The sequence below is a fragment of the Cervus canadensis genome, chromosome 21, assembly GCF_019320065.1.
Source record: "Cervus canadensis isolate Bull #8, Minnesota chromosome 21, ASM1932006v1, whole genome shotgun sequence".
Taxonomy (NCBI): domain Eukaryota; kingdom Metazoa; phylum Chordata; class Mammalia; order Artiodactyla; family Cervidae; genus Cervus; species Cervus canadensis.
The window spans coordinates 55,098,541-55,125,443 of NC_057406.1; the positions used below are offsets into that span (position 1 = coordinate 55,098,541).

The following is a 26,903-nucleotide window of genomic DNA, read 5'->3' on the forward strand; positions in this document are numbered from 1 at the left end:
TGAACTGAACTTATCGCTCCTCAAGATTTACACTTTCTTGACATTCCTGGGCTTCTGAAGAATTCCCTCATGTTCCGTCTAGTTCAGCATATATTACAAACAGATTTGGGTGGGTAGGTGGGAATATTATATCCAGTACTTTTAGGTGTGATGTCCTGGGAAGGGAGTCTGTGAACATTTATTCTTCCCTACTGCTGGAAGCAGGATGCAGCCTCTTTAAAAAAAATGTCTTACATTTGTACAGCACTTTATAATTATTAACAATAGGGTGTTCTCACATACTTGCTTTCTACTTTCATATTCAGTATCATCATGCGGCAGATGAGAATCAGAGGGCAAGAGAGACTAAATAATATTATTGAACAGAGCCACAAAGTCAGAAATGAAACCCAAATCTTCCTTCTCCAAGCCCAGGGATCATTCCAGGGTACTCACTCAGCTGCTTCCCCATATTATTTTGTGCCATTAGTCATTAATGTGCACTAACACCTCGGCTCTTTGGAAGCATACATTCTATACATGAAAGTATGTGCAGCACAGGAGTTAGGTTGCAGGCAACAAACAGAGGGGCTGGCTCTGGAAGGTACTTTATATACTCCTCTGAAGTGAAGGTTTTCTGCACTTGGTCTTCCTTACCTCACAACCTTGGTTCCATTTCTCATGACTTGCATGTCCACCATACAGCCCCCAGTAACATAGGCGGCTAGATTCAACTCTGAGAATTCGGCCTAAAAGAGAAAGCAAAACAATAAGGATTCACAAAGTACTAGGGTTGCCAATGACTCATAACATTTATATGTGCCAAACATACATTTAAATCTCACGTGAAAGATGAAGAAGCTGAGATGCAGAGAGGCATGGTGACATGTCCAGGGTTACATCACTACTAATTTCTACCTCCTTGAAGGTGGAAGAAGGTACTCTAACTCGAGGGGAGCGGACAGGCACGGGGAGAGAGATAGGAGGTGGTGGTGTAGAGGAACTCCATAGTTACCAAGAGAGGGGCAGAGATGAGAGATATAAGCAGTATTCTTTATTTGGGTCCCCACTAAGGAGTATTCTTCATGTTTATGTGCCAACTACAGTGCCACATTTGTGTTTTATTAGACATTTCTGTATCCTTCCAAGTTCATCTTTTTGTTGGCTTATTTGGTTGCGCAAGCTTAAAAAATTTCTGTTGCTATTCCTATGGAATGTGTGTATGCTAAGTAGCTTCAGTCATGTCTGACTCTGCGCAACGCTATGGACTGTAGCCAGCCAGGCTCCTCTGTCCACAGGATTCTCCAGGCAAGAATACTGGAGTGGGTTGCCATGCTCTCCTCCAAGGGATCTTTCCAACCCAGGGATGGAACCTGCGTTTCTTATGTCTCCTGCATTGGCAGGTGGCTTCTTTACCACTAGCGCTACCTAGGAAGCCCTTTCCTATGGAATACATCCCTCCTACCAGATTATATGCTCCCTGGGGGTAGTGACTTGATGTTATAACCAATTCCTAGGTTTGCCATAACAAAGTACCCCACTAGGTGGCTTAAACACAGAAAACTGTGCTTTCTCACAGCTGTGGAGGCTAGAAGTCCAAAATCAAGGTGTGGGCAGCACTGGTTCTTCCTGAGGGCTGTGCAAGAAGGCTCTGTTGCGAGTTTTTCCACATTGGCTTGTAGATGGCCACCTTCTCTCTGTCTCTTATCAGTATGCTTTTCCTCTGTGCAAATCTCTGTATCCATTCTACCAGTCATACTGGGTTAGGACCCACCCTACTGCCTTCACTTTAACTTGATTATCTCTGTAAAGATCCTATCTCCACATACCTGTGTCCAAATAAGGTCACATTCTGAGGCACTGGGCCTTAGGACTTTAACACATGAATTTTAGGAGACATAATTCAACCTGTAACCCCACTCGAGAAAATGCATAATACTAGACTGACTTATACAGAAACCAAGAGCTATTTCTTTGGATTTAATGAATAAAAATAACTGCTCACATACATGCAACACTCACTATGTGCCAGGTACTGTCCTAAGCATTTTATACGTATGAATTCATTTAATCCTCACACTTGTCTACATGAAAAACCAAGGCAGAGAGAGATCAAATAACTTGCACACTGTCACACAGTAGGTAGCAGAGCCAGGATTTAACCCCAGGCAGCCTGGCTCCAGCCTGTCTTTTAACTGCAGCACCCCACTGTCCCCACTGTTTAGCTAAATAAGGCATTAGGTGGACTGCAACTGGGAATTTTAGGGACCTAAAAATAAACCACTCAAAGAGAAAAACAAGCTTACATTGAAGGGAAATATCATTTCATGGTGATTTAAATGTATTCCCTTAGAATCATTTACCAGAAATTATGACCAAAGACCTAGCTATCTTCCCAGATGGCATTAAAGCAAACCCAGAGTGCTTGTGTCTCTTGTTTTAATTAATAACCTCATTATGCTGTGGAAAGGTGAAAAGCAAAGAGCTCTGTTAATGAGGCCAGGTTGGTAAACAGTGGTAATGACCCAGTTATTAAATCTAATGCCTTAAAAATTCAGCCCATCATGTTCAAGACATTTCATTGGTAAGATTACAAAGAAGAATTAGCAAGAAAAGTTGTTGCTTGTGTGGAGAAAAAGAAGTTACAACACAGAATTGCTGGGCACAAGAAATATGAAGGAAACGGGTGAGTCAGAATCTTGGATGGTAAAATCTCCAACTAGATGGCAAAGACCCAGGGGCTATCTTGCTGCTCAAATGGAAAGAGAAATACCTGGATAGAAGACACCCTCGGGCTTGGATATACAAGTCAGAAGTTCATCTGGTTCAGATCTGAGTGTCTGCAGCTGTCTCCTAGTCATAGTTTATGAGTAATCATAGAAGGTAGATTCCTGGGTTATAGGGCAGCAAGCCTCTGCTTGATCAAGCACAGAGAGCTGGAGTAGCAAAGAAAGAGCACTTTCCTATATTTCTCTTTCTAAAAACTTCAACACCCATGGACATGAACATAGGTGTATCCAACTATCTCTCCTTCAAGACAGCAGGATGACCCTGCTGGTAGAATCCTAAATACCAGGGCTTGGAGAGCTCTCATAGACTGTAGTGGGTTAAATTGATTCCCCTAAAAGATATGTCCAAGTCCCAACCCTTGATACCTGTGAATGTGACTATGTATAGAAACAGAGTCTTTGCAGATATAACTAAGGCTCTCAGATCCTGGATGAGTGTGAACCCTAAGTATAATAAGATGTATTTATAAAAGAAGAGAAGGGGAGGCAGAGGGACCCAGGAAAGAAGGCTGTATGAAGACGGAGGCAGAAACTGGAGTTAACACTGACCCAAAACCAAGGAACAACAAGTTACTAGAAGGTGGAAGAAGCAAGGAAGGACAGTCTTCAGAGGGAGTACAGATCTGCCGACACCTTGATTCCAATTTCTGGCCTCTGAGAGGATAATTTCTTTTATTTTAAGCCACCAAGTTGTAGTAATTTGTTACAATAATCCTAGGAAAGTAATAAAATAATTCTGGAAATTGGATCCAATTTTAGTATTGCATGCAAAGGCGTCAGGGTTCAAAGAATGTCAATTGATTTAGGTAAGGCTCCTTTATCCACATCAGCAAACACATACTTACAAGCATATATGCACACATACACAAAATAAAGCGCTACTATGAGAGTCATGTTTCTGCCTTTTCTGCATAAGTTAACCTTTTGACCTCAAAAACATTTTGGTCCCAATTATTTTTAGTGTGATGTCTCTTTACTATACACTAGGCATGGTGGTATAGATAAATAAATATTCAAAGAAACTACATTTAAAAGTAACTGCTCAATATCTGATGATTTTGGTCAAGTTACTGACTGCTTAGAATCTCAGTTTTGACATCTCTAAAATGGAGGCAATAATATCAGTGGTATCTAGCTTTAAAACTGTTAGTAAAGATTCAAGATAGTGTATATGAGACGCCTAGCACAGAGCTGAGACATGTTACACAGGAGGAAGATCTCTGTCAACAGCTATCATTATCATAGTCAAATATTTAACTGTCTTAGCAAGAGTAAATTGAAATGCATAAAAAAACAGAAAAAGAGCAACCTTTTCAAATATTTATAACATAGACAATTTTTAAAATATTAAGGCATACAATATAAAGAGTAAAGATTTCTGCTTAATTAAGTCCACAGTGGAGTAACAGGGACTGTATTTACACTCTCATCTTAAACTTGGAAAGCCAGACAAAATACATTAATAGTTCTCAGACACTGAACAAAAGGCATTGCAGGACTATGACCTTGCAGAAAGGAAACACAAGAAATTACCTCTGTGACTGCCCTAGCTGACTGCCTGGAGGCAGTTTTCAGGTATGGGAGAATGCAATCAGTGCCCAGTAGTCTCACTAAGCTGAAGAGTCAAACGTTAGAATGCAGGGAGGCTGGAGAAGGCAATGGCACCCCGCTCCAGTACTCTTGCCTGCAAAACCCCATGGATGGAGGAGCCTGGTGGGCTGTAGTCTGTGGGGTCACAAGGAGTTGGACATGACTGAGCAACTTCACTTTCACTTTTCACTTTCATGCATTGGAGAAGGAGATGGCAACCCACTCCAGTATTCTTGCCTGGAGAATCCCAGGGACGGGGGAGCCTGGTGGGCAGCCGTCTATGGGGTTGCACAGAGTTGGACACGACTGACGTGACTTAGCAGCAGCAGCAGTAGAAATGGCTAGAATTTGCAGGGCAGAGTAAAGGAAAGATACAACTGCAGAGGAAAAGGTCTCCAGGCAGATCTGCAAGGCTTTGGCTGTGTACAGATATGAGCATGCATGAAAGGAAACTTCTTAGGGCCAGTGACAGAACTATCAGAAAACAGTAGACTCAACACTCCAGAACACACACAGGGCTGGGGATAGTTCATGTTCTCACCAGGTAAAGTATAAAGACTTTGTAATAAGAGTAGAGTTCTCAAAAATTTAGTAGTGGGGCTAAATTAGCCTTGGATCACGGTGTGCTCTGGATCTAGGATGACCAATTTGTCCTAGTTTACCTAGAGCTTTCTCAACTTTGCAGAAGCTCCCCTCAGGCTCAGTTTTTCAAATTTGATGAAAACTATAAACCTATAGGCCTAAGAAATTCAATGACTCCCAGGCAGAAGAAACATAAAGAAAATCATACTAGGGTACATAATAATCAGCTTACTAACAAACCAGCGATGAAAAGAAAACCTTCAAAGCAATCAGAGGGGGAAAATATACTTTATATAAAGAGAGGCAAAGAATGACAGCTGGGCTTCCCTGGTGACTCAGGGGTGAAGAATCCACCTGTCAATGCAGGAGACACAGGCTCAACCCTGATCTGGAAAGATCCCACATGATGTGAAGCAACTAAGCCCATGAGTCACGACTACTGAGCCTGTGCTCTGATGACTTTTTTCTTCAAAGACTTCTTAATTTGAATTAGGGTCAAGTTGTTATAGTCTGCCATGCCTGTAGGCACCTCACTTTCACTTTACATTTTTCCATAAAAAGTGCATCTGTAAATACTCTCAGACTTGGAAGGAAGTCTATTCCTTTTGTGTCAGTGTAGTTCTCTGCTTCTCAAGGTGAATAATTGCCTGCAAGACAATAGTATGAATTATAGGAGTTCATCACACACGCAGAAGTAGAATGTGTAACAATAACACATAGATGGAAATGGAAATATACTGTTAAAAGGTCCTTACACTGTATAGAAAGAGGTATAACATTATTTAAAGATCAGTTCAGTTCAGTTCAGTCACTCAGTCGTGTCCAACTCTGCAACTCCATGGACTGCAACACGTCAGGCCTCCCTGTCCATCGCCAGCTCCCAGAGTTTCTCAAACTCATAGATCCTGATAAATTAAAGCTATTGTAAACCTTAGAAGAATGCCTCAAAAAAACAGGGATAGCTAAATTAAATTTCACAAATTTTAATTTTACAGATTGATGGATCTTAATTGATCTGTGCTTGCATAATCAATATCAACTTCCCAGATGGTGCTAGTGGTAAAGAACCCGCCTGCCAATGCAGGAGACATAAGAGACGTGGGTTTGATCCCTGAGTTGGGAAGATCCCCTGGAGAAGGAAAACTCAACCCACTCCATGATTCTTGCCTGGAGAAGCCCATGGACAGAGCAGCCTGGCGGGCTACAGTCCACGGAGTTGCAAAGAGTTGGACATGACTAAAGCAACTTAGCATGAGCAATCAACATCAAGACGAAAATTGGTAACAACTCCAGCCTCCCTGAATATTCTGTCCATTTCAATATAACTGATATCAACTTTCACACCATGACACTACCACTTTGATATCTTCTATTTCTGCAGCTTAGTTTTGTATGTTCTTGAACTTCATATGAATCTCAGAGTTATATACTCTTTGGTATTTGCCTTTTTTCACTCATCATTACATCTGTGTGATTCATTCATGCCGTTGAGCTTAGAATAAATCATTTTATTTCTGTGTAGTGCTTCAGCGCCTGCATGGGTGTGTGAGCTAAGTCTCTTCAGTCGTGTATGACTCTTTGGGACCCAATGGGCTGTACCCTGCCAGGCTCCTCTGTCCATGGGATTCTCTAGGCAAGAAAACTGGAGAGGGTTGCCGTGCCCTCCTGTACAATAATACATTCATCTGTTCTGCTGATGATGGACACCTGGACTATTTCTAGTCATTGGCTATTAAGAAAAAAGCTGTTATGCACATTCTTGTACATCTCTTTTGGTGGACATATACTCTCATTTCTTTTGGGTATATTCCTAGGAGTGAAATTGTTGGGTCATGGACACCACTGAAGACAGGTAGGTTTTCACAGCAGCATATGTAAGTTCTTTGTATTTTGTTAAACTTGTTAAAACTAGGTGTGGGAGGTTTTCAACACTGATCTCAATGATACCTGAAAATGCTAGACTATCTGAGTTTTTCTGTTTATGACTTTTATTAAGCATCTACATGGAGGAATTAAAGAATAGTGGAAAAGAAACTGGTTTGAAGTCTGGGGTCAAGGGATCTAAATTTCAGATTTAACACTGACCAAGTGTATGGCCTTAGGCAAACCCCTCTTTCTCTCTCCACTTTAATCCTCTTCATCTTCAAAATGAGTTATCATCAACTGAGTCAATTATGTCCATGGTCTGTTTCATTTTCACCTCTCTTTCTTTCTTAACCAGTGTCTCCCAGTGATGGTAGAAGGAAAATACTATTACCACAGCATACCTTATGGCAAAGAAATGCCAAGCAATCATACTTTTATTAGAAATTTGTTTACCACTTTATATCCAGCTCCTGGTACACAGGAGGTATTGAAAACATACTTGTGTAATGAAGCATTATTTTTATACTTTGTAGATGAATGGACGACTACAATACCTACACATGCTAAATAACTCACCTTCTGAAACTGCCCCACTGCCAGATCCACTAGACCATAGCTAGGAGGAGGGTGGTTCCAGGTAGAAAGGAGGAGAAAGGCCCAATCTAAGTTTTCATGAACAAAAGCACAGCTGAGAACACAGGGCTCTCAGGTTAATGAAGCAGTGAGATGTCTTCTGTTGTTTGAGCGTGGAGTATGTGGGGGAATACAATAGGACAGAGCTAGAAAAGTGGGTGGGAGGCCAATTCTGAGGATTTTGAACTCCCCATGAAGAAATGGTACTCTATTAGTATTCTATTGCTGCCACAACAAATTATCACACATGTAACAGTTGCAGACAACACAAATGTATTGTCTCACTGCTCTATATACATCAGAAGTCCATGTTAGCTCAGCTGGTTTCTGTTCTAGGTTTCACAAAGCCAAAATCAAGGTATCAGCCATCTGGGCTCTTTCTGGGAGGTTTTGGGAAGAATCTGCTTCCAAGTTTGCTGAATTGAACTCTCTGCAGCTATAGGACTGAGGTTCTACTTCCTTGCTGATCTCAGCTAGGAGACTGTCCCAGCTCCTTAAGGCGGTCTGCACTCCTTGTCACACTGTACGCCCCATTTTCAAACCTGTCATGGCATGTCAAGTCTCTCTTATTCTCCAAAGTTTTCTGACTTCCCTTTTGTCACATCTTCCTCCCTAGCCAGAGAAAGTTCTGTTTTTAAGGCCTTCTGTGGTCAGACTGGCCCGCTTGGATAATCAGAGATACTCTTTTTATCTTACAGTCCATAATTGTAATCACATCGTCATTTCCCTTCTGAGTATCATTTTCACAGATTCCAGGGATTAGGGTATAGTCATCTTTGGGAGACCACTGGGAAACACAAAAGGTTGTGTTATAAGAGTGATAAATATTTAACCACAAGTATTTACATAGCACTTTCTAAGTTCCAGGCTCTATTATCAGTGCTAGTTATGGTTGGAATCATATCCTTTAACAAGACCTCTTCTATGGCACCCTCAATCACAAGGGAATACAAGCACCTGTTTATAATTAAACACATGTCCAGCTCCAAGAAAACACATGCACACACACTCATGAGTGTGCACAACACACACAAGCAAGATGGAATACATTCAGTTTCCTGAAGAGTCTTTCATGGGTTCTCTCTGGAACCTAGAAAGTATGTGATGCTAAGCAGATAATATCACTGAAAGCATGGGGTATTCATGTTTAGTTACCGATAATTGCATTTGCAATGACGTTGATGACAGAGTACAAAATGGTGATTGCAATCATCATTATTATAATAAGTTGAAGGATGCTATTATGCCAACAGATCAATGGGAAAGAAACTGAAATTGGGACTTGGAATTAGATGAGTGACTGGAATGTACACAAGAAACCGAAAATGTGTGGGAATGTGGAGGTAGCAGCTATCAGCCTTGACCGTGAAGCCTGACTGAAGGAGGGAGGATTTTGACAAAGAGCTGTTGTCCAGAGCTCCTGAGAAAGACAAGATGCTGGCAGACAGATTGTTCTGGAATCCAAAGGAGGCTGATAAGATACTGGAAATTCCTGTTAGTTAGTGAAGACCTATCTGGTCCAGACTGTACACTTAAACCCTTACAGTCTGCCCCTTTCCAAGGCCTTAGACACTCTTTGTAATTTGCAGGAGGGTAAAAGAGAGAGACAAGAGAGACACATAGATACTGAGCTGATGGCAGAAGGTGGGCAGCCTCCAGGACCTTCCCTAATGTTAGGACAACTCATCCTCTGCCCTTTCTCTACCCTTTCTCACCTCCTAAGGACGAACTGTTAATCTAGTGCTCAGGACATCATAATGTGCCTTAAACACTGGGCAAGGTCACTGCTGGGTCAAAAAGCCAGGCGATCACATGTGATTCTGGAGTCCACATTCTGCTTCTCTCCAGCTGAGAGCCTGCTGAAGTGGGTGGCCTCACATTAACTTCCTCTCTCCTGCCTTGTAGCTCCTCAGAGAAGCCACCCTCAGCACCCATTTTGCTCTCAGCCACTCTCTCTCCCGTGAGTTTCCAGCACTGAACTCTGATTCCAAAGAAGCCCAGATGACCTGCTCTCTCTTCTCATAACTGTGTTTGTGGTACCTCAAAATTATTTAGTAATATGTATTTAGTAAGTAGGGCTTCCCAGGTGGCGCTAGTGGTCAAGAACCCACCTGCCAATGCAGAAGAACTAAGAGCGCAGGTTTGATCCTTGGGTTGGGAAGATCCCCTGGAGGAGGGCATGACAACCCACTCTAGTATTCTTGTCTGGAGAATCCTATGGACAGAGGAGCCCAGCAGGCTACAGTCCATGGGGTCACAAAGAGTCCAACACGACTGAAGTGACTTAGCACAGTTAGTAACACTCATAAATGGGACATTTGGCTTTAAAGACAGGTAAGATGCTGCACTGCTTTGGTCTGGAGCTGATTCAGGTAACCCTGCACAGGGGTGCTGGGCCTAGGTCCCCTAAAACTTCTTTGCTCTTCCTCCTTGTGTTTTTGTCTACTTTAGGAACCTGCAAAAGGGGTGGTGGTAGTGATGTCAAGGTAGGATTAGGGCATTCTTGAGTCCTCTAGCAAGTTTTCATCAAAATTCCACCGTAATCCCTAACATATTGTTATGTTTACTCTTGGGAAGGAAACTGTGTTATTAACAAATTCCTTTTAAAATAAATCAGCATTCTGCATGCACTGTGATCTTCTTCATTTCTTTTTTTTTTTTTTAATTTACTTGGCTGCACTGGGTCTCAGTTGCAGCACTTGGGATCTTCACTGTGGTATGGAGGATCTCTTAGTTGTGGCATGAGGGATCTAGTTCCCTGACTGGGGATTGAACTCGGGCCCCCTGCATAGGCAGCATGGAGTCTTAACCACTGGATCACCAGGGGAGTCTCTCCTTCACTTCTTAAGTTCTTTCACAGAGTCTTATAGAGACTCATTAAAAGCACAAACAGCAGCAACAATAATAAAACATTAAACACAGAACACCCAAGCTTTAAGCAGGCTGTGAGCTCCTACAGGATTTAGGTTCTTTGACACCTCCTTCCACCATCCTCTGTCTGCCCCGGTTTCAACGCACTCTGTCATCGCCACGCGATGCTGGCCTCTTTTCCATTATCAAGCACAGGAAGCATGCTCCAACCTCCAATCCCTCAGCCTCTAAACCTTGCTTCCGAGAGCTGGCAGCACGTGTCTGCTCCCTGGCGCCCCTAGTGGCACCTTCCCACAGAGCACCTGCTGTGCTCCAAGCTACTTCCTAGCTTACTCTTCCCCGACAGCGCTCACCGCCCTCTGAAATAAATATTTACATCCATCCCAATTGAATATTTAATCGTCCATTTCTTTCACTATAACAGAAGCTCCATGGGGCAGGGATTTTGTCTGTTTTGCTCAGAGCTCTAGCCCAGCACCTAAACCAGTGTCTGGGGAAACAAGACAGGTGCTCTGTGAATATCACTGACTGAACAGATGCCCATTTTGCAGATGTCAAAGGTGAGGCCCAGGGAAGCAGGGTGACTTTGTTCAAAGTTACATCCTGGGGTCCAAACCCAGGCTGACACCCTTCACACTGGACCAAGCGGCTTATCTGGGGTGGCTCGAGTCTTAACTGGCAGAGCTCTAATTCTTACACCTTCCCGTGTCTTTCCCACATGAGTGTGCAGCGTCTGCTGGGGAAGCCCACAGGTCCCCCTTTCACCGCTCTGCTCCTTCTAACTGCTCTGCTGATAGCAAGTACTTGGCAGGCGGCCCGAAGCCTGCTCTCAGCAAGAACTGCTTCCTGTCGGTTTCCCGCATAGGCCGTGTTTTCAGCTCCGAGGCCTGGAGGGCTCAGTGACTTCCTTGGCTGGCATCTCACGGCTGAGCTCTTTTCCACTAGTACAGACTCACCTTGCAGACAGAAGAGGCTTTGAATGTCTGAAGACTCATTCAGTGGACCTTTTCAGAGGAGGAAATATTGTGCAGAAGCAGTACTGGGCATCTCAGGAAAGGTCTGGGCCACTGGGTCAGTGAGAGCTGCCTGGCAGTACTGCCCACCTCCCGTGCCAAACACCCAGCTATGCAGGCAGATGCAAAGGCATCTCTGCTCATCAAAAAATCTTAATATCCCTCTTTGTGTGTGCGTGTGTGTATGTGTGTGTAGAAGGCAGGTAATGGAGAGAGAAAAACATGTCAAAATACACATAAAATAGAGAAAAATAAAATGACAAAACCTACATTCCTAAATGTTCAAATAATAAAATATCCAAAGTTAGTTGGAGTTCACCATATTATTTTTAAAAAAATCAGTAACAGTGACTTGCAGTTTACAAAGTGTTTGGCATGTGAAGGTTTTCAGAATTGCACCCCATGAGTTTGAATCAGAGTTTTACCCCTTACTTGTTGTGCAACGTTAGACAAGTTAGCCTTTCTAAGCCTTAGTCCCTCATCTGTAAATGAGGTTAAGAATGGTACCTTCCTAGGGCAGGTGTGAGCATTAGATGGATTAATTCCATTATTCCATTAAATGGAATTAATATCCACTTAAGAGTCCTTAGCAAGGTGCCTAAGTGAAAAATGAATAATCAATGTTAGATATCACATTTATGTGCTTTAATTTGATCATTACAATGACCTCTTGATACAAGAGTAGGTATTAGCATTCTCATTAGTGGATGAGAAACAGAGAGAGAAAATGACTTGGCCAAGATCACAAAGCTACCTGAACTCAAGTCATCCATTAATTCATTAACTTAACAACTATTTCTTTTTCTGAGCACTACTGTGCCAAGAATAGAGACTGAAACAACAGCATCTGAGAATCAAAGTAAAACATCCACTGTCATTTTCCCTCTGCCAGGGAAAACCTGAAGGGTAGGGAGAGCTTTTGATAATGTCCGAAGGATAGAAAGTGTTCGCTGAAGGAGAGAGGGAGGAGGGGGAGGAAGAGGAGGGGAGGAGATGGGAGAGGAAGGATGCGGAGGAGGATTGAGGAGGTGAGGGGAGAAAGGGGGAAGGAAGAGGGGGAGAAGGAGGGGAGGGAGAGGAAGAAGCTTTCAGGGGGAGAGAATGGTGGGACAGCCAGAACCTCATCTCTCCCCATTTCCAGAGCTTTTATAAGGTTGAGAGACCTAGAAATGAATTTTGCCACCTGCAACAAACTTTTGCTGCCTGTGACAGATCGGGCAAATGTTCAGAGATTTTAAGACCATAGCTTAGCTACGTAGAAAAGAACGATGAATCATGTCCCCTTGACATCTACTTCTCTTCATTGTTGTGCTGGGTTCCACAGGTGTAAGTACCATTCTGCTGAATGCTCAGAAATGCGTGTTTATAGGATTAAACAAAGCACGTGTGAACGTCTCCCCAGACTTTTCCAGATGGTTGATGGATGGGTTCAGGGGCCTGGAGATCAAGGTGCAGAAGCAGAGTCCATGTGTGGCAGCTGTATCACAGGTGGGTGTGACCCTGACGGTGAGGTGGTGAGGCTGGAGCTCTGGGAAGAGCTGCCTGGGGGCTGATGAGCCTAGCCTGCCGAGTATGGCGAGCAGAGATACTGAAGGAGCTTAAGTAGGGCTGATGTAATTTATTTCTGTAGATTTTTTCCCCAAACGGAAACTTGTAATGTGATGACAAGAACATCTCATCCATCAAAGCTCTGAGAAATTAAAATGTTCTTTCCTACCTTAACATGCTTTCCTTTATTTGGTTTTCATTTTACACGTCCAACACCATTTCAGTGCTGTAGAAATGAAAAAAGCCTTCAACCTTCCTTTTCTACCCAATGCTGCCCACAGCTTGGGCCTCACCTTCTCGCCCTAGAGCTGCTTCCCAGGAGTCTTTCCTCTCACCTTCCTTCCCTTGATCCAGTCCACACATCCAGGGACCAGGGTAAAGCCCTGCACCAGGATGAAGGCCTGCGGCTCCTTCCGCGTGGGCCGCAGAAGACATGGCCAGGTTTAAACCCCAGACATGGAGTCCCTGCTGCCCCCTACAGCCTGAGCGCTGGACACCTCAGAAAGACCACAGCGTCAGCCTCTGGGTGCTAAATGCTGTGAAGAGAAATGAAGCAAGTGACATGACTCAGAGTGACTGCGACGTGTGCATGGAGCGTCCACTTCAGAGAGGGCAGTCAGTACCTCTGAGAAGGCGACCCTGGTGCCAAGAGTCTGAACAGGCCGTGCAGATGCCTCGGGAAACAGGGTTCCAGGCAAAGAGAACAGAAAAGCACAAGCTCAAGGCAGGGTGTGCTTGCCTGAGTTTTTCCAAGTTTGTTTCTTTGTGGTAAAATAACTGCAATGTAAAATTTACCATTTTAACTGTTTTTTAAGTGTATAAATCAGTGGCATGAAATACACTCACATTGTCATGCAACCATCACCACCATCCAACCACAGAACTTCTTCATCATCCTCAACAAAACCCTTGAGTCCAAGAAACAGTAACTCATTCTCCGTAACTGCTGGTAACCACTACTGTACTTTCTGTCTCTATGAATTTGACTATTCTAGGTATCTGATATAAGTGGGATCATACAATGTTTGTTCTTTTATGTCTGACTTATTTGACTTAAAGTTTGTCCATGTTGTAGCATATGTCAGAATTTCCTCCCTTTTAAAGGTTGAATCATATTCCATTGTATGGATATACCACATTTGTTTACCCATTTGTCAATGAACACTTGGGTTTTACGTCTACCTTTTGTATACTGTGAATAATGTTGCTATGAACATGGGTTAACAAACATGTCTGAGTCCCTGCTTTCAATTCTTTTGGCTATATACCCAGGAGTGGAATTGCTGGGTCATGTGGTGATTCTGTCTGACTTCTTGAGGAACCACCATACTGTATTCTATAGCAGCTATACCATTTTGCATTCCTACCAGCAATGTACAAGTGTTCCAATCTCTCCACATCTTCATCAACACTTGTTTCCTGCTGCTTGATTTTAAGGAACAGTGTGAGAAGGCCAGTGTGACTGGATCAGAGTAAGCAAGAAAGACAAGAGCAGGAGGAAGGCCAGGGAAGTCTAACCATGAAGGGTGTATAGACATGCGAAGGCTGGCCATCACTTACAGTGAGACTGGGAGCCTCTGGAGAGGCATGGGTTGTGGAGAGTAATAATCCCATGTATAATAAGTTAAAACCCAATGCTTCCAGCTCCAGAAGCATGGGGTCTCAAGGCTAGCACAAGTCTCTCTTCTCCCAGGCTGCCAGAGGGTTAAGTAAATGCAAACACGGGTAAATGCAGTGAAAGGAGATATTTCCTTCCCCTGCTGACACACCTGATGCAGGAAGCAGACTCCTGCTCCCTGGGAATGAGAGGCCTGGCCAGGCTTGTGCTTCAAGAAGAAAATGAACGTCGCCTGGACACAAGATGGCTTAGCACTTCCCATGTCAGTTTCTGAGAGCTACCGAACAGCCTAAGGCCCCATCTGTTTTCAATCCTGTTAAAAGGGCCTCGTGTGCTGGCGCCTATTTAAAATAATGCACACATGGAGTTTCTAAAATGAAGAAGAAAAAGGGGCCATGCTTTCCCTGCCGGCACAGCTTATGTGTTTACTTTGGAGCCGGTTTTGGGAGTTCTGAGACAAGACACAGCTAATTTCTCTTCCTGGAGTTGATTTGCAAGTCCCCACAGGCTTTTGCTCCAAGCATTTAAGGCAGCTTGGTATGAACTGGTCACCCCTTCAAAAGGCCACTGTGAAATATCTCCAAATTAAGGCTGGGCTTGGGAAAGGGGAACCCAAGGCCATCTTCCTCCTTGCAAAAGGGCTGTTTTCCCAATTCCTTTTCCTCAACAGAGACTTACATTTTTAAAGGCCTAGTTCTCCTTTCTCAGATGTTCCTTTCCTTCCCAAGGGGCCATAGCAGTTCCAAGACAGTGTGACCCAGATAGAGCCCAGAGTCAGCGTGAATCTAATCCCCAAATGAGGACCGCCAGGGTCAGAGTCAGGGGACAGGAGCCCCCTGCAGTCTATGCACTCCCATGCAGGGAAGCAAAGGCGAGGAGGCTTCTCTCTCCACATTCTGGGGGCAGGCAGCCCTTATGAGCTGCTGAACCAATGACATTCCTGAGTCATGAGGGTATCTACACATCCAGGGCCACCAAGAGCTGTAATGGGTCATTTCTGACCCTGCAGGCTCAGGAAAAACACAACACAAATGTAGAACCACTGTACAACTTCATCCCTAACGGCCCCACAGGCCTGGGACTTTATTACTAACCTCCCCTAAACCTGGAGCAAGAGAAATTCAAAGAGGGTACGAGAGCACCAAGGTGAACGTCTTCATGGTGGCCCATCAGTGGCTCCTGTCATTTTCTGCTCCTTCACACCTTCTTTGACTCTCAGGATCTAGCTGACATTGTTTTCACTTGATGGCAGCAATGCCCAGTAGCAGAGGGGGGAATGGTTATCCCAGTGGGAACAATGGTAGAAGTAGCAGCAATAGAAGAAAAGTAGGAGAGGCAGTGGTGTTAGTCTTTGGAGAGGAAGAGACAAAAGGAGTGATAGTACTAAGCATGGCTAGTAGCAATAGGACTGAAAATTGTATGTGTAACCTTATAGTTCTGGCAGCAACATAATAATTATAATATAGCATATTTATAATCTAATATCACTAATTATATTTATATTAAGATTACAATATATAATGGTTAAGCATTTACTATGTGCCAGGCGCTGTTCTAACGGCTTTGCGTGCATTAATTCTGACAGTAGCCCATTATGCAGGTCCTTTATCATTGTTGTTGTTCAGTCACTAAGTTGTGCCTTACTCTTTGCAACCCCATGGACTGCAGCATTCCTGGCTTCCCTGTCCTTCACCATCTCCTGGATATTATCATTATGCCTACTTTATAGTTGGCAGCACTAAGGCATGAGATTAAATATAATTCCCCAAGGTCACACAGCTGGGAGGTGATCTGGCTACAGGATCCCTGCTCTCAAATACTCCCCTAGGCTTCTTCCAACCCATGGCAGAACCCAAGGCAAGGAGAGCAGCAGGATGGAGGGAGTGAGAGAATCACTTCTAAAGAGGATGTCTATGGAGTGGGATACTCTCTGCAGGTTCAAAGGTTCAGAGTCATCCAAGCTCTGCATCAAACAGAAGAGTAATTTTTACTTTTTAATTTGCTTAAATACTGGGTTTTATATAAGACTTAGTTAGAAACAAAAGAGTTCTATTTCAAAAAATTGTTAAAAAGCAGCAGTGTGGTGAGGCTTTGGGGTTAGAGAGGTGTGCTAAGCACCTTAGAAAGATATGATGCTTTCATATCTTTCTGGCTCACTGAACCTGGAAGGACCACCTCTCACAGAGTTGGCCAGAACCTGGAGAAAGTAAAGACTTGCCATAGAAAGCACCTGTCAAATGTGAGACAACCATCCAGAGCCCATACTGAACGACCTTCCCTACCAGGCTTTGATGCGAACAGATGACTCATTGGAAAACACCATTGGAAAACACCCCATGCCCTCACAGGGAAAAATGAGGGCAAGAGGAGAAGCGGGCAGCAGAGGATGAGATGGTTAGATAACAGCACTGACTCAATGGACACGAGTTTGAGCAAACTCCAGAAGATGGTGAAGGACAAGGAAGCCTGGCGTGCTGCAGTTCACAGGGTGGGAAAGAGTCAGACAGGACTTAGTGACTGAACATCAACAACAAATAGGCTCTCACTCTGGACCACTATCTCCCCCTGACCCCCAACAACCCAGGGCCAGGTGCCAGACAACCAGGGATAGCCCCTACACCCCAGAGCCTGCTGAGATGATTCAGATTAGTCAATCCAGAATGTGCTCACCACGACTTGCCTATTCCTTTCAGTGGAACCACAATAATAAAGGCTCTTGCCCACATTTTCCCCTTGCTCCCTCTGCCTCTAGACTGGCCATGATGCTTCCCCATGGGACCCCCACATCGTGGTATTCTGTGCCTCCTGCTTTAGGGGACTATGAGTATGAGACACTTCTTCCTTCATGACAGTCATTTCCGTGTCTGCATGTCTTACCATACTCGACTATAACAAATCCCAGGCCCCTACACAACACCAGGCTTGGTCCAGCCCTTCGGGGTTTCACCTGGCTTCGGGCCTCTGCTGCAGGTTGCTGGGTGCAGAATCAGGGGTCACACTGACTGGGGTGGGCTGTGTTACAAAGATCCAAGAGCATGAGGTGTCTATCCCATTCTGGAACCTCCTCGCTGTGGAATCTTGGGGAAATCATAGAAACCTCTGCCGTGGCATTTTTGTAAGAATGAAGGAGAAGGTCCCTGCCCCATCTCTGCCCTGAGGCCTTTAGTGATGAGTAAAAGGAAGAGGGAAGGGGAAGTTTCTTCAGAGCCATCTGGGAAGCCCACATCATCATAAACTGAAGTACCACCTCCTGTCTCTAGGGGTCCACAGGGCTCCCTGCACAAAAGGGATCATCCTGGAGTTGCTTCAGTCTCGTACAGGGTTCCCCAAACTTGGCACATTGACTTTTTTGAGTTGGATAATTCATTCGTCGTTATGGAAGGCTGTCTTGTATACTGTAAGATGTTTAGAAGCATCCCTGTCCTCTTCTCATAGAGGTCAGCAGCATCCCCCTGTTGTGACAACCAGAAACATTTCCAGGCATTGCTAAATGGCCCCCAGGGGCAAAATCACCCCTGGTTGAGAATTACTGATATGGAGAAGGAATGAGTTAAGCTCTCTTCCTTCTCTTTTCTCCTCTCCACCTCTCCCTCTTCCTCTTCTTTCTCCTCCTCCTTTCTCTCCCCGTCTCTCTTCTTCCAAAATGCTTGACAGTTGCAACCCCAGATACCCCTGCGGACAGCAGGGCTCCAGGGGCACAACTGCAAACAGCTGCTCTAGGGAACAACTCCAGAGATTGCCAGAATAGAACTCAGCACTCTCTCGGTGGTGGGTCTCGGTTTCATTCCCATCGTATATTTACCAACTCAGCTCATCTGGCGCGATCCAACCACCTCATCCATAATTTACCATCCTCTTTAAGTAGCCTTGTATCAAACCCACAGAATGTGAGAACTGAAAGTTCCTTTGGGGTTACCCAGTGAGTTTCATCTTGCTGCCAGCTCTGCTTGCTGCATGGAGAATGATGAAGCTGCCCTAAGCTCAGCAGGAAAGCCTGCCTTCATCGAGCGGTGGTGTCTGTTGTGGCTGGAGGAGAGTTGGCAGGTAGAAAACACCCCATGCATCTGTCAACCCAGATCCAAGGTCCTCCTGGATTTAACTAAAATGAACCAAATCTTACAATGTGATGAACATAGTAGTATTGCTGTTACTACCTCCATTTTGCAAATAAAGAAACTGTAGCCAAGGACACTGAGTCATATGCTCAAAGTTCCATAGGTAATAAGAGGTGGTGCCAGGATTTGATCCTTGCTCTTCTGATCCAAGACACAGTTCTTTCCATCATACCAAACCCTCTTGAGATGTCTCATCTTCTGAGGAAACAAAAAGTTTCCTCCACACAAACAAAATACTACAGAGCAGTAGTAAGAATTAGTGAAATGGGCCTGTTTACTTTCAGATTCTTAATGTCATTTCCCAATAAATATAAGTGAAGAACAATTAAAGTAAGGATTAGAAGAAACCAGAAGCCACACAGAAGGGTGATGGGGGTAGCAGATGTGTACCCCAGAAACGAGGGGTGAATTAGCCATGAAAGTCAGGAGAATCCGTTTTATAGAGTATGGACTGCTTGGGAGCCAGGAGTTCAAATCCTGTAACCTGCACTGCTGGGCCTCTCTGAACTTCAGTTTCTTCTGTAGTAGTAACGGATAACTCCAAAGGCCACTGTGAGGATAAAGTGAGGCTGTTGTTCAGCTGCTCAGTCATGTCTGACTCTTTGAGACCCCATGAACTGCAGCACACCAGGCTTCCCCATCCTTCACCATCTCCAAGAGCTTGCTCAAACTCATGTCCATTGAGTCAGTGATGCCATCCAATCATCTGTCCTGTCCTTCTCCTGCCCTCAATCCCTCCCAGCATCAGGGTCTTTTCCAAAGAGTCAGCTCTTCTTATCAGGTGGCCAAAGCACTGGAGCTTCAGCTTCAGCATCAGTCCTTCCAATGAATATTCAGGACTGATTTCCTTTAGGATGGACTGGTTGGATCTCCTTGCAGTCCAAGGGACTCTCAAGAGTCTTCTCCAACACCACAGTTCAAAATCATCAATTCTTTCATGCTCAGCTTTCTTTATGGTCCAACTCTCAGCATCAGGGGTGTGTGTGTGTGTAATGACTGCTTAATATTTAGGACTTTATTATTATTATCACTATTATTGGTATTATGAAATACTAAATTTCATGAAGGTATTTGGGGGGAAAGGAACCTAGTTCTAAACTGATTTTAAAACCCCTCCCCCAAAAAAGCAGTGAGGAAAGAGTTAGGTTTCAGACAGATGGGTAACTGGACAAACAGGTATATAGATAGATGGAAGAATGGACAGATAGATATTTATAGAAACAACATTTGGGGGAACCAAGATGCAGAACCTAAGGGAAAGTCACTGTAAATAAGAGACCATCTGAATTAAGTATTAGCTCTCCAAAGACCCTCCAAGGCACCAGTGAGCAGAATGAGGAAGAGAGGCAGTCAGAAAGCCATGGTGGGGCCTGGTTTAGGGGCCTTGGTGCTGCCGAGAGGCTTTGGCCTCCCTCCCACGGACATTAAGGAGTCTGGGCCCCAGAGAGCAAAGGGAGTAAGAGAGACCAAAGCGGTTGTACGAGAGTGAGCAAAGTGAGACGCATGAGCAAAACCTGGTTCTGTCCAATGAAATGCAAATTTGGGGCTCCTGGCACTTGGCTGGCCCAGCCACAGGAGGTTCAGCCCCTTCATTTCCCCTGCTTTTCCTGGCAGCCAGAGGGGAGGGCTGACTGTCTCCTCTCTGTCTGGACAGAATGTAGGCCCCGAGGTGGGGTGGGTGAAGAGGTCACCTGGTTCAGTTCCACCTCAAACAGTCTGAGAACCCACCCAGAAGTTCATGAAGGGAACCTCAGGGAGGAAAGAAAGTTCCAGAACACAGGTAAACATGTCTCTGAAAAAGTCAATCTGAAAAAGTGCTGTAGGCAGGAGGAAGCAAGTCTTTTTACCAGGTCCAGCGGGGCAACAGGTGAGCCAAAGAAAGCAGGCAGACACAAGTTCCAATCACATTTCTGTCGCTAATCCCACAAATACCTACTTTACCCCTCCCAGCCTTGGTTTTGTCATCTGAACAATAACAGATCTAAATATAGCATTGTGAGAGAAGCGTTAGAGCCATGAAGGGCACATAACTGACCTTCAATAATAATTTTTCTTCTTGGTTTTAACACGCACACAGAACCCCCTACATGCAACTCCATGCCCCTTCTTCGCATCTGGCACTGCCTTCTTATCATAGCCAGGTTTCTCCCTTGAGAACTCCCACAGCCTGACTTGGCAAGGAGGAGACAAGCTTGGCTCTACTGTAACCAGAACTATGACCTTGGGCAAGGAATACCTGGTGACTAGCCTTGGCTCTAGAGAAGAGATGAAAACAGGCAGTAAGATGCAGGGTCAGTGGTGTGGGCACCAGGGCTTCTGGAGTATGTATTCATATCTCAGCTCTCTCACTGACCGAACGCCGGGTGGCCTTGGGTAAGACACAGCCTCTCGAGCTTCAGTTCCATCGGCACTTCCTTGGTGAGGTCATGGTGAGGGTTAAACATGCACAGATAAACTCAGACAGCAGCTGGCCTAGTGTGTTCATCTAATGTTCACCTGCGTCACTGGTGTCAGGTTAGTGCTGTACCCATGTCACTGACCATGCAAAAGAATATTTGGGTGCATCTGTTTCCTGGGAAGTTCTCACAGTAGGTCTGATATTTTCTCTGTAGCTTTTGCATTTTTCCCTACTTCAGATTATTTGACAAATATTTATTGAGCACAGATTACGTTATCTGGTTACCAGAAACACCTACTAAATACCTGAACAAGTAGCCAGTGGTATCATGCTACTATAAGACTGTGTATCTTTTTCTCATGGCTCCTAGTCAGTTTGCAATCGTGGTGTATGCATGTATGCATGCAAGTGTATGCAAGTGTCAGTGTGTGTGTGTGAGAGAGAGCTAGAGATCAATTATGTGATTAACATCTGTCTCTCCCATTAGACTTTAAGCTCTATCAGGTAGACACTACATCTATTTCTAATCACCTTTTCAGTCTTAGCACTCACCACATAGTAGGCACTCAGTAAATATTTATAGGTTGAATAAAGATACTGTCCATGTTCTCTATAAGCCCAGAGACTAGAGGGAGTGACAGGCAGGTGAACAACTCATTTCAAAGTAATCTGGTAAATGGAATGGTAGAAATATGCATGAGGTATGTGACAGCATTGTCAAGAGGCACCTCACCCTCCGTGGACAGAAGCAGCTCAGGGGAAGCAGAAGAGAAATAATGCCTGAGCTATACCTTGAGGAAAGGTAGTCAGGACTCACTTGCAGAGGACCCGGTAGGCAAGTTTGCAGCCCACAGAACAAGTCTCATGCACAAGTCAGTCCTGACACAGAAGAAGAAATTCACCAAGTCTTTTTCAGATTTTTACTTCTCCAGGTACACCTTCCCAGGTAACATAGTGCCTGGAGTCAAACTGTGAATTCCAGCTCTGCCGAGTGCAAGCTGTGTGGCCTTCAGTAAGCCATCCAACCTCTCTTAGCCCTAGTCTCCTCGTCTGGAGAATGGGGGAACTTTAGCATCTGCTCTTCATGGAGCAGTGATGAAGGCAAATAGACTCATCTGTATGATGTACTCAGCGTGTGCCCAGCACTTACTGAGCATGTGATGAGACCCTGGTTATTTTCACTAATCCCTTCTGAGTCCAGACTACACCGCTGTCATGTACATGACAACAGCATCTGTGGAAATTATCTCACGTTACCCTCTAAACTCCCTGAGAGAAGTGATCCAAGACTTCTCCTAGGTTCAGCTTAGGTTGAATTCTACTCTAAAGGAAGCAGTGCCTTATGAAAGCACCCTATGTGATGTTAAATATACATGCTGTAGTACATATAAGTTCATTCTCAGATACCAGGCTCTCCTCTCTTTCCCAGGGTCTAGAAAAGGCAGCCACACTGGATATAATCCAAAAGAAGCCATTTCAAAGCAAGTGTCCTGTTTATGTGTCTGACACACTCCCCACCTCAGGAGATTCTGGTCAGGGTGGGCTGGGAGATTCCTTAGACAATCTAATAGATTAGTTTCCAGTTTAGCATAACAGCTAGACAGATTTTTGCAGTGAAGTCATCCAAGTCAATTAAAAGGCATTTTCCCCTGCTGTGAGTTCAGAAGTCCCTTTGGTTTGTTCCAGCTTTCCGGGATGTTTCATAATAGGTTCCACCCTGGGTTAATTAATAACCCTTGATTCCTACTGAAATGCAAAGACTGAAATCCTGTGTGCAAGTACATCCGGGCAGGGGCTTCTGGCAGGGCTGGGGTGAACCCAGCAGGGCTCCTCTCATCAGGGAGTGAGCCAGAACCCAAACAGTAGAGATGACAGCAGAGCTGGCAGCAAACGTAAAGAGTGGCTGAGCAAAAGCTGAAGGTCAAAGCTGGAGATGTGGTATGGGGAGGGAGAGCATAAGTGGTTGAAGGAATCACGAGGCCAGAGATTCAGCAGGTTGGGAGTAAGCTGGAATGTGGGTGTGAAAGGGGTCAGAGCAAGTGGCCAGGACTAAGTTGGTGAATAAGATGAGGTTGACGGTGGTCGCTTTCATGTGATGCCAGCTCAAACACATCCTGCGAGTTTGGTTCCATCCTCTCTGTTTTAAGGAAAACAGGTTATCCTTTCTACTCTCAAATACAAGTTACAGGTATGAGAATGAAGCTCAATGGGCTAAAGAAGACCAAGTCAGGGATACACATGCATTTTATGAAGTTCTTTCCACGAACCTCCTCCCCAAGCATAATACTCCAGGGTAAGATGTTTGTTTTTCACCCAATCCAGAGCGGAATTTCCCTGCCTCCAGTCTCATGCCACCCAGGCTATCTTCTAAAGCCACTATCAGCATGTGCATCCTAAAATGAAAACATGATCATATTACTCCATGGTTTTAAAAATCCAATAAATATGTCCCCACTCCGCCGGGACACAATTCAATTTCTAACCACATGCATTGCCATGCAAAGCCCACCCTGAATAGAGATTGTTTTCTTTTTCAGCTTCATCTCCCACCACCCTTTTGTGTGAAACCTCTACTCTGGTCATTTCCCTGACATGTAACAAATTGAAATTTCAAACATACTCTTTAGTGGGAAGGCTTGAATATCCGACTACCTCACTACCCTATGTGCACCACTGTACCCTTCCTGTCCTGACACTTGGCTAATTCTTGCCCCCAAGCCTCTGTGAAGCCTCTCCTAAGAGTGTTCCCAGGCAAGGTTGACGATCCCTCCCTCTTCTGTGCTCCACTGTGCTTTGTATGATCTCTGTGTCAGCACGCATCTCAGTGTACAATAGCCACCGCCCCCATTATTTTCCACCAAAAGGAGAACCCTATGAGAGTGGAGAGCTCTGTCATTAAGGCCACATACAAAGCATGTGCTCAGTAAGTGTTTCTTGAACGAAGCAGCAGGTTAAGATACGGTGTTTTATTTACTTTCTTATTACACACTCCTCAAGAAATTAAAGGGCTTATTGCTTTCTCCTTCTCAGATGGTAAAGCGTCTGCCTGCAATGCAGAAGACCTGGGTTCGATCCCTGGGTTGGGAAGATCCCCTGGAGAAGGAAATGGCAACCCACTCCAGTACTCTTGCCTGAAAAATTCCATGGACAGAGGAGCCTGGTAGTCTACTGTCCATGGGATCGCAGAGTCAGACTCAACTTTGTACTTTGACTTCACTTTGTACTTTTTCAGAACCTCTACATGATCTCCATTGGAGTCTCATCTATCTATTAATACAACATTGGGCTTCCCTGGTGGATCAGATGGTAAAGAATCTGCCTGAGGTGCAGGAGACATAGGTTCTATCCCTGGGTTGGAAAGATCCCCTGGAAGAGAGCATAGCAACCTACTCCAGTATTCTTGCCTGGAAAATTTCATGGACAGTGGAGCCTGGAGGGCTACAGTCCATAGGGTCACAAAGAGTCAGACACGACTGAGTGACTAACACTTTCACTTTCAATATGATATTAAGAGGGGACAGGACAGATGTTGACGGAGTGGGTGGCAGTTAAGAAGGATAAATTAAAGAGCTTGGCAGGCACAGGCTAAGGAGATATGAGCAGCAAATCCAAGTGCAGAAGCTGGACCTGCTTTCAAGCCCATGACTCCTTTCTTCTCATCACTGGTTAAGGTACAGTCACACCAGGAAGAATCATTCAACTGGCAAAGCAGTCCTGGTTGCACTTAGAATCAGCAAGGTTCCCCAACCACGGTCTCAACACTCCCCCTACTGCAGCTCCTTCATTGACCATCAGCTGTTACCAGCTGTTGCTCACCCCCACCTCCCACTTTTGAAGAAGAAAGCCTCTTACAGGTAAATGTGGAAAATATGAACTTCAGAGTTAGAAAATTAGAATAATTTGTCTGCTACTAAAACCATCAGTTCAGTTCAGTTGCTCAGTTGCGTCCGACTCTTTGCAACCCCATGGACTGCAGCATGCCAGGCTTCCCTGTCCATCACCAGCTCCTGGAGCTTGCTCAAACTCATGTCCATTGAGTCGGTGATGCCATCCATCCATCTCATCTTCTGTTGTCCCCTTCTCCTCCTGCCTTCAATCTTTCCCAGCATCAGGGTCTTCTTCAATGAGTCAGTTCTTTATATCAGGTGGCCAAAGTATTGGCGTTTCAGCTTCAGTATCAGTCCTTCCAATGAATATTCAGGACTGATTTCCTTGAGGATTGACTGGTTTGATCTTCTTGCAGTCCAAGGGACTCTCAAGAGTCTTCTCCAACACCACAGTCCAAAAGCATCAATTCTTTGGCGCTCAGCTTTCTTTGTAGTCCAACTCTCACATCCATCAGAAGCGACAGAGTTTCTTCAAAGGGTAAGACAAAAGATAACACTGGAGAAAATGTAGTAGGAAAAACAATGACATAGGAGATGGAAGCCCAGGGTTTCCCTATTTTGAACTCCAACAATAATCCAATGTGCATGCTAGGAATAGTCACTTGCCCTCTGTGAACCTCTGGATTAGATGATCTCCAAAGTCCCTTTTTGACTCCACCCTTCTATGACTGTGTCATGTCATCCATTCACTCACCCATACACTCAACATTCACTGAACACCTTGACCAGGACCTGTGCTGCCTGCTATCAAGGAAAAGCTAGAAGTTTATATCAGGTGTCAATTGAATGCCATGTATCAGTGGGAAATAATACTGGAGATATATATATACACACACACGTGCATGCATGCTAACTCACTTCATTTATGTCCAGCTCTGTGAAAACCCCATGGACTGTATCCCACCAGGCTGCTCTATCCATGGGATTCTCCAGGTAAGAATTCTGGAGTGGGTTGCCATGCTCTCCTCCAGAGGATCTTCCTGACCCAGGGACTGAAACTGCGCCTGCGTCCCTTACATCTCCTGCATTGGCAGGAGGGTTCTTTTACCCCTAGCATCATGTGGGAAGCCCATATGTGTGTGTATGTGTGTACAGATAATTAAAAACACAGATATAAACATGAACTGCATATTCGTCTCATTCCTCAACTACACAGCTAAATTCTCTACAGAATGGATTATATTCTTTCCATTTCTGAATAATCCCACATATTGACACCTAGAGACTACTCAGCAACATGTGACCAAAGATGTGAAGGTACCTGTAACAACAGCTACTAACACTTACGCAGCACTTTCTGCATGCCAGGATATGCTTTGTATTTTTCACATGTGATAATTTATTTCATTCTTATAACAACTCTATAGGTATATATTGCTGTTGTTATTGTTATTATTATTTTCATGTTACATATGAGGAAAATGAGGCACACAGAAGTCAAATTACTTGCTTAAGGTCACTTAGGCTGAGATTCCAACCCAGGTGGTCTGGTTCCAGAGTCTGAACTATTAACACTATTAATGTAATCTAAAATATACAGCTACACTTAAAGACAAACAGTAACCCTTGGGGGAAAACAAAGAACAAACAGAATTGTTAACAGGGGAACAATGCAGCAATGAGCCAGAAACATCAAATGATGAGTCAGAGCCATCAGGGTTAGTCGGGAATGGAGGAGTCTTTTGCTAGAAGAACATCTCATAAGAGCTTGTAATTTATCCAGTAGATTAAATGAGTAGGGTGAGATAGGAAGCGATGGTGGAGTGATGTGCTCAAAGAACCTGAGCAAAGAGAGGAAAGGAGAAGAACTTGAAGAAGGCAGATTCAAGATCCAACATATGTAAGCTGGTAGATATACTTTGGTAAAGAATCTGCCTGCAATGCAGGAGATCTGGGTTTGATTCCTGGTTCGGGAAGGTCTCCTGGAGAAGGGAATGGCTACCCACTGCAGTCTTCTTCCCTGGTGAATTCCATGGACAGAGGAGCCTGGTGGGCTACAGTCCATGGGGTCACA

At 44.5% G+C, this 26,903-nt stretch overlaps 1 protein-coding gene across 1 annotated transcript in view; it reads right to left on the reverse strand.

Annotated features, from left to right (window-relative positions):
* SYN3 (synapsin III) overlaps nt 1–26,903 on the reverse strand; it is a 465,440-nt gene that overhangs the window by 377,398 nt on the left and 61,139 nt on the right. Inside the window, exon 4 of the mRNA XM_043441347.1 lies at nt 637–728. Within this exon, the coding sequence (XP_043297282.1) occupies nt 637–728 (92 nt within the window). The remainder of the gene's footprint in view (nt 1–636; nt 729–26,903) is intronic.